This window comes from Falco biarmicus, chromosome 5, assembly GCF_023638135.1.
Source record: "Falco biarmicus isolate bFalBia1 chromosome 5, bFalBia1.pri, whole genome shotgun sequence".
Taxonomy (NCBI): Eukaryota; Metazoa; Chordata; class Aves; order Falconiformes; family Falconidae; genus Falco; species Falco biarmicus.
In genome coordinates, this window is record NC_079292.1 from 91,817,163 (window position 1) to 91,824,694 (window position 7,532).

Consider the following 7,532-nt stretch of genomic DNA (forward strand, 5'->3'; position numbering starts at 1 on the left):
AAGATGTTTTACATTTACATATCCCCAAACCACTGCCCCAAATAGTGAGATCTTAATGGTGTGAAAGCAGAGCAAAGATGAGAGTGATGTGTAGGCACGCACACGGTAGGCTATGCATCTCTTTTAATTCGGGCATGGTACTTATAGAATATTATCATTGAAATATGAAAAATACTGTGCATATAGCAGTGTATCTGTTTCCTCATCAGTTATTTTAATGTACTTATTGTAGTGATGAAGAGCAGATTTTCACCAAAATGTACAGGAAGACCCATAAATACATGTACATTCAGGTGGCGCTGTGGCCGTTACGCCAGCTGCAGCCTGTTGGGACACATTTTGGTACAACTGGGCGGCTCAGGGGAGGTTTTGACAGGCGATGGGTGGCGAGGAACAGGAAAGCCGCGAGCAGGCAGGGAATGAAGCGTGGTGGAGAGCAAGAGATAATGGCTGGCTGGTGCCTGTGGCCACCGCAGGCCAGGTGGAGGCTGCACTCCAGGGAACACCTGCACCCCTGGAACCCCCTGCACCCCAGGGAACCCCCTGCACCCCCGGGAACAACACGCACCCCAGCCCCTGCACCACAGGCAGCCCCCCGCACCCCATATAACCGCCCCGCAGCCCAGTCCCTGCACGGCCCAGGCCCAGCCCGGACGGGCCCTGCTGCCCCTTGAGGCCCCGGGCCCCGAGCTCCACCATGCCAGGGCCGCGGCTCCGTGGGCAGCGGCGCTGTCAGGGCCCCGCGGGAGCGCGGTGCGACGCCCCCAGCCGCGCCTCGGCAGACGGGCCCCCTGCCCGGGCCTCTCCTGCCGCCTCAGGCCGGGCCGCGCCTCGGGCCCCACGGGGCGGGGCGGCAGCGGGCACCCGGCGTGGGCCTGTGCCCGCCGGACCCCGGGGCCGGGAGGGGCCGGAGGGGCCAGGGCCAGCCCGGGCGGCGGCCCGGTGAGCCCGACAGACGCGGCTCCGGCAGGCGGCGCCCCTCCGAGCCGGCGGGGGGCGCACTTGCGGCGGGAGCGACCCGCAGCTCGGCTCTGTGGCCGGCCAATGGGAAAGCGGCGGGGGCGGGCTTTGCGGCGGCCTCCCCCAGTAGGAGGCGGGCGCAGGGCGGCAGGGCGGGGTGGCGCGGCACCCGGAAGTGGCCGTTCTATGCCGGCGGTACCACAGAGGAGCCGTGGCGGGGCGAGGAGGCGGCTGAGCCGGCCTCCGGTGGCTGCCGGCGGCGAGGCCGGGGCCTACGGGAGGGGCGGCGCGGCGGGGCGCGGAGCCCCGCGGGGGACGGCGGCAGCGCCATGGCGGCTGAGGGGAAGGTGACGGGGCAGAGCCAGGAGCAGTTCCTGCTGCTGGCCAAGGCGGCCCGCGGCGCCGCCCTCGCCAGCCTCATCCACCAGGTGCTGGAGGCCCCGGGCATCTACGTGTTCGGGGAGCTGCTGGACATGCCCGCCGTGCGGGAGGTGAGCGCGGCCCGCCCGGCCCCGCGGCGCCCCCCGGCCGGGAGGCCTGGCGGAGGGCAGCGGGGCCTGACGCTGTGTCCCCGCAGCTGGCCGACAGCGAGTTCTCCCCCGTGTTCCGCCTCCTGACCATCTTCGCCTACGGCACCTACGCGGACTACCTGGGTGAGGCGGGGCCCGGGCCCTTCCCCCCGCACGGCGCGGCCCCGCCGGTGCCCCCGCTGCGGGCCGGGCCTGGGGCCGCGGGCGGTGGCGGGCTGCCCCCGTGCCAGCCGCGGCAGCGCCGAGAGCCCGTGGCACAGGCGGGCGAGGGGCCGGGTGCGGACGGCCGCTGTGGCTGGCCGGGCTGCAGAAATGAGGCAGGAGACAGCCCGAGGGTGGGTTGAGGCCGGGGGGGAGGCTGCTCTGAAAGGGACATTTGAGCAGAGGATAGCTTGGCGAGATAAGCATCGCTTGGGGATTGGCGTGCAGATGCTTTAAGGAACAGGGATGGTGTAGGCGCACCGGTGCGGGGCTGGGAAATGGAAAATGAGGCATAAATTCTTACAGCCTGTTCTTTCCCCTGACAACAGCTGAAGCAGCAAACCTCCCTCCCTTGACAGAGGCTCAGAAGAACAAATTGAGGCACCTGTCGGTCGTCACTCTGGCTGCCAAGATCAAGGTAGTGCCCCTGTTTTCCTCCCCGGCATACTCCTTTCGCTGGGGTTGCCTCATGCTAGTTACCCTCCTGTTTCCACAGTGCATCCCCTACTCCGTGCTGCTGGAGCAGTTACAGCTGAAGAACGTTCGGCAACTGGAGGACCTCGTGATTGAGGCGGTGTACGCAGATGTGCTGCGAGGGAGCTTGGATCAGCGGAACCAGCGCCTGGAGGTGGATTACAGCATTGGGAGGGACATCCGGAGGGAGGAGCTAAGCACCATCACCCGCACATTGCAGGAGTGGTGAGGAGGAAGCCCCCGATACTAACACCCAAAAAAGGTTGCAGGAGTGGCTGGTGGCTTCCCCAGATCCTCTGTGTGTCGCTGGGGGTAGTGTTGTGAGGTGGCTTTCTTGATCCCCTTTCCCATACTCCAACGGAAAGTAATTTTCCAAAAATAGTTTTCCAAATTCTCCTGTTTGTTGCTGGAGCAGGGATGAGACTGCAGCAACCTTTGCACAGTCCTGGCTGCTGGCTGGAGGCTTCCTGAGCATATATCTGTAGTTCCTAACCTAATGTCACTGTATTTGTCCCCCTCCCAGGTAATAACATTGCTGCGTTATTACATTGAACTGCTCCTGTGTCTTTCCTGCCTTGTGTAGCTGTCGCCTTCTGGTCCTCCTGGCCTCTAGAGTTGAAATCTGTCATCGTTCACATTTCATTCTGTGCTCTGTAAATTACCTGGCCTTCAGTTCTGTGTCTTCTCTCCAGGTGCCACGGCTGCGAGGTTGTCTTGTCAGGCATTGAAGAACAGGTTAGCCGGGCCAACCAACATAAAGAGCAACAGCTTGCACTTAAGCAGCAGATAGAGAGCGAGGTGAGTGGGCCGAGAGGAAGCAGCCAGTGCCCCTTACTTTAAAGCGACTAGAAACAGTACCCCACAGTTGGTACGGTCTTTGCTCGAGTGAGGCATTACCTTTTTCCTAGGCCAGACCCCGCAGGGGGTTGTGCCTGCAGAAGAGCCCTAAATCAGCTTAATGCTGCTCTGTAGTGCCGGAGTCTGGACAGCTGTTGGCTCTCTTGTTTGACCTGAGCTTGCAGCTCTTAACTCCAAGGCTTGCTTTAAAAAAAACCAACGAAGCAATGAAACAAACTTAAAAATCCAACCAAACCAAGCTAAAAACCTCGGGAAATTCCTTGCTTCTTGCTTTTCCGCTGTTGCAGGTGGCAAACCTGAAGAAGACAATAAAAGTGACGACAGCAGCCGCTGCAGCAGCCACATCCCAAGACCCAGAACAGCACCTAACAGAGCTCAGGGAGCCGGCCCCTGGCACCAACCAGCGCCAGGCGAGCAAGAAAACTTCCAAAGCCAAGGGGTGAGGAATGGGGGCAAACGGACAGAGCCGTGCTGTGGGTGTGTGCAGGAGGTGCACTGAGGGGAGCTCTCTGTTTCGGAGCGGTGAGGTTGCTGACCCTGCACAAGGGTTGGTCAGAGATGCAGCCCCGCCTGAGCTTTTTTCCTGCTGTGTTGAGGGGAAATCTTTGTGGCCCTTGATCTGAAGCAGAGTTCATAAGCCTTCCTTCTGTTCTCTAGCAAAGAACAGCTGCTCTTCCTTGTGTGAATTTAGAAAAAGAAAGTTGGAGATCAGCTTGAGTTTCCACTCTAATTTTTTCTTCCTTTTTGTTTTTTTTTTTTTTTTTTCTTCCCCTTCACCTCTCTCTACAGGCTCCGGGGCAGCGCGAAGATTTGGTCTAAATCAAACTAGTTGGATCTCCCTTCACATCTGGGAGGGTGAGAGAAGGAGATTTAGGGGATGGAGGGGTAGCAAGGGTCCCAAGCGTGATGCTTCTGAGCTCTTCTCTGAGATCCATCTTGCCAACTAATTCTCCTGCATGTTTCTTCTCTTTCCTACCTTTCTTACTAACTTTCCAGACAGTGTCTCCCTCCTTTCCTTCCCAGCATTTCACACTCTTAAGCTTACAGCTGTATGTGTTGCTGCTTCCCCTACCATTCAAGCCCCCATCGCCACGGCCGTGTGTTTTTCTCTCTCTCTCTGTCCCTGTCTTTTTGACAGGTCAATTTAAAGAGCCATAAAACTGTGTCCATCACCTCTGCGCCCACAGGGCGTCACAGAACCTTGGGAAGAGTGTGCTCAGCAATCATTTTGGCTCTATGTGACCCCTGGGATACTTTGCTCCAGGATGCAGCTGCCATCTTTGATTGTTTAATCTTTGTTTTGCTAGGTGGGAGGGTAGATTTTGAAGGGATTATTTTAAAAATATATAAATATATTATAAATATATATAAAACAATAAAAATACAGATCTATGGACATATCTATACAAACTGGTGCTCCTGTGGTGGTGTCTCTTTTTCTCATATACAAATTCTGGATGTTCCAAAATAAGTCTTGATATTGAGAGCCTCTGTCCCATTTCTGGGTGGAATATCCTCAAAATACTCACTTTCCTTTCCAGAGGGTAGTGCCACAGTAGCTCTATGGGGACAAGAGTCCGCAAAGCAGGAATGAATCATAAATCTTATTTAAAGAGTTTCTTGTGTGATTGATTTTCATCTGGAACGTTCAAAAGAGGTTTTTTTCAGGTAATCTCAGAGGAAGGCACAGAGACTGAGGAAGAGGTGTGTGTCAGTACTACGTGCCCAGTGATTCTGGACAAAATGGAATGTGATGTGGGGACTTGTCTGACAGAGTTGAAAGTAACACAGTTGACGCCCGTCTGTGTGAGTTTTTGTAGTGTAGGTGCTGCTGAAGCCATTCTTGGGTGATGAGGCAGAGTTGGCAGATGAGTCTGGTTGAAAAAAAGAAAAAAAACAAACTTTTAATGAAATAGACTCCTGTTTGATGCCCAGAAAAAAACCCCATCAGATGCTGCAGGGGATGTATCCTTGAGATGGGCTTGAAGCAGAGTCAGAGGGATGCAAGAGTCGCACTGCTGTTCCACACGCGACAGTGTCCGCTGATGTAAATGTAAGTTGATGCTGTGACTCCTACCCTGGCTCGGTTCTGCCCCTCTGTGCCAATGCTGAAATGGGATTCCCTGAGCCTGGGTTTCTGTGCCTGAGCAAACCGCTGAAAAACTAATCCAACAAGGGAAAGCCGCGCTCTTTGTCTGTGTGGAGGCTGTTCCGATTCACTGGCCTGAGTGAGTGTTCTGCTGGGTCAGCTCCTCGTGCAGGCAGGTGAGAGCTGGAGCTGAGGCGCGTAGGTGGGAGCAAGCCTCGTTCAGGGGTGGGGAAGGGAGGGGAGAGCGTGCGTGTTACGGTGGTAGCAATGTGTGATGCCACCTCAGTACTCAAACACCACAAAGTGCTGGTTTGTGCAATATTGCTGTTGCACTGATTCTGGGCTGCGGTAACACAGCACTACCTTTCAGTGGGAGCCCTGTTGCCCAGACCTGTGAACGCATAAAAATTCCCAGCAGCTTCCTTCCCTGTGTGTAAGGTGACAGGGCAGGGCACACCAGCTGGCTGTCCTGGGGGGCTGCTGTCACCAGCTGGGGTCTCCAAGAGCTGGGGCAGCCCCATACCTTTCCCCCATTCTGTGCCCTGAGGCGTAAAGCCCCTTGGCTGTGGTCATCGGGCACAGAAGTGCCAAGTAGGAGAGGCAGGACAAGCCCAGAGATGCAAATCTGGCTGCAGGGGCGCGTGGTGGGGCAGCTGCACCAGGGTCGTCCCAGCCCACCCGGAGGGCTCCGACTAATTCGCAGCACTAAGGAGACTAATTGACGAGTCCTGTTTTCCATAAGTTGCAGGGAGGGGTTGAGACAACGCTTCCAGCTTTTCTTTGACATGCCTTGAGTCTTCCTCGGCATCATGTCACCACCTTCTGTTCCTCCCAGTGAGGAAAGTCGATGTGCTCCGCTCACTGCGTTTGCGACTGGGGGAAGCAAGAACGTCCATGTGCACCAGATTCCCGCTCCCTGGGGAGGGCAGCCCGGGACCCAGGTGCCAGCAGGGGAGGTGGGACCTGCTGAACGACTGGCACCCCACACCCTTTGAAAGAGACGCTGTGTGTGATGCGAAGGAGCGAGAAGAACGAGCTGGGGATGGAGCTGAGCAGCTGTACGAGGTGTGTGCCCGAGTGACTGGCCGAGGTCCAGCAGGAGCGGGGCTGGAGTGGTGGCACCTGCAGGGAGAGCTGAAGTTAGCGGCAGTGGAGGAGGAGCTCCGTGCCCCGCAGGGGTCTCGCTGAGCAGCCCAAACCAGCTCCTTGTCCCAAGTGTCTCCTCTCCAACCTCTTGGGCTTTGCTCTCTTTAACTGTGCTGTGGTTATTAGGTATGAAGGGTCTTTTTAAACACCCTGAATCCACAGTTTAAATCCAGGGTGCAGATCCCAGGAGCGGAACTGGAAGCATCCCTGAGCCAGCACCGGGAGTCTGCGCTGGCCACATCTCACGCTCCCATGTGCGCGGCACTCGGCAAGGAGCGTCGCCTGCGCTCCCTATGCACGCTGCCATCAGCCTCGTGAGCACAACCACCCACGCACGGGTAACAGCAGCCGGAGCGTGGACCAGTGTGGGGTCTGGGGGGGCCTCGCCACGCTGACCCAAGGCTGTACTGGAGCCCCAGGCTTGGCCCCTCATGGCTAAATCGCAGCTGGTGCCTGTCTGCCTGCGCCCTTGTGCCGTGACTTCCCTCTGGCCCCGGGCTGGTCCCCGCGCCGGGGCTCGGCTCCGCTCCCCAGTAGTGGCGCTTGCCAAGCGCAGCCGCAGCCCTGGCTCCCCCCGCCCGTTTCCCTACGTGCCCCTCTCAAGGCTGGTGGTGGTGTGGGTTTCAGAAGAGTTTGGGATTCAATGTATTTGATTGAGGCATCTGCACAGCCCTGAAAGTCTTCCATTTTGTTTCCTTTTCAAAGGGAACACCTTTGCAGACCTCCATTAAGAAAAAGGAAGCAGAAGGCAGCGTACAAAATTACTCCAGACCTTTGAAATGACTGAAAAATAAATGAGAGGTGTGCAGTGCAGAATGGAAATATTGCTGCAAATTGCCTTTCTGGCTGGCAAACAAAGGGCAGGAGTGTAAGTTTCCCTTTGCCCTTCACCTGAAAATGGCGCTTTTTATTTTCCTGCTCACTTCAGCCGTGACTCAGAATTTCAGCCAGAGAGGATGTGAAGGCTAATTAATTGGTTAACATTTGTAAATCGCTTTGAAGGTGGCAAAAGTGAGATAAGTACTGAACATTATTATTGTAAGTTTTCATTTTAATTTTAAATGTCTTTGTGTTTGAACCCCATTTTTCTCCCAAAGAAAAGACTGAGAAAACAGACCCTGAGTGGAGCAGGACAGAAGTTCCTGGACATGCGACACCCTAAGCCCTGGCAAGGGAGTGAGGTTTAGGGGATTGTAAGAGAGAGGATGTGGAGAGGCGTTAGTCCCAGCTTTAGGAGCAGGAGATCTGCCAGCCCTAGCGCGGGAAGTGTAACA

At 56.4% G+C, this 7,532-nt stretch overlaps 1 protein-coding gene across 3 annotated transcripts; it reads left to right on the forward strand.

Annotated features, from left to right (window-relative positions):
* The first annotated feature begins 1,132 nt into the window (after positions 1 to 1,132).
* COPS7A (COP9 signalosome subunit 7A) lies at positions 1,133 to 4,825 on the forward strand. Of its 3 annotated transcripts, none has more exons than XM_056339945.1 (8): positions 1,133 to 1,451; positions 1,538 to 1,613; positions 2,021 to 2,109; positions 2,188 to 2,390; positions 2,858 to 2,963; positions 3,311 to 3,462; positions 3,813 to 3,878; positions 4,692 to 4,825. In XM_056339945.1, exons 1-7 carry the CDS (start codon positions 1,290 to 1,292, stop codon positions 3,850 to 3,852), a joined length of 828 nt encoding a protein of 275 aa, XP_056195920.1. In that variant the 5' UTR covers positions 1,133 to 1,289; the 3' UTR covers positions 3,853 to 3,878; positions 4,692 to 4,825. The 3 variants fall into 3 exon arrangements, with proteins under 3 accessions (XP_056195920.1, XP_056195919.1, XP_056195918.1); XM_056339944.1 differs by lacking the exon at positions 4,692 to 4,825 and adding an exon at positions 4,211 to 4,433; XM_056339943.1 differs by lacking the exon at positions 4,692 to 4,825 and having other exon boundaries at positions 1,134 to 1,451; positions 3,813 to 4,433.
* Positions 4,826 to 7,532: the final 2,707 nt, after the last annotated feature.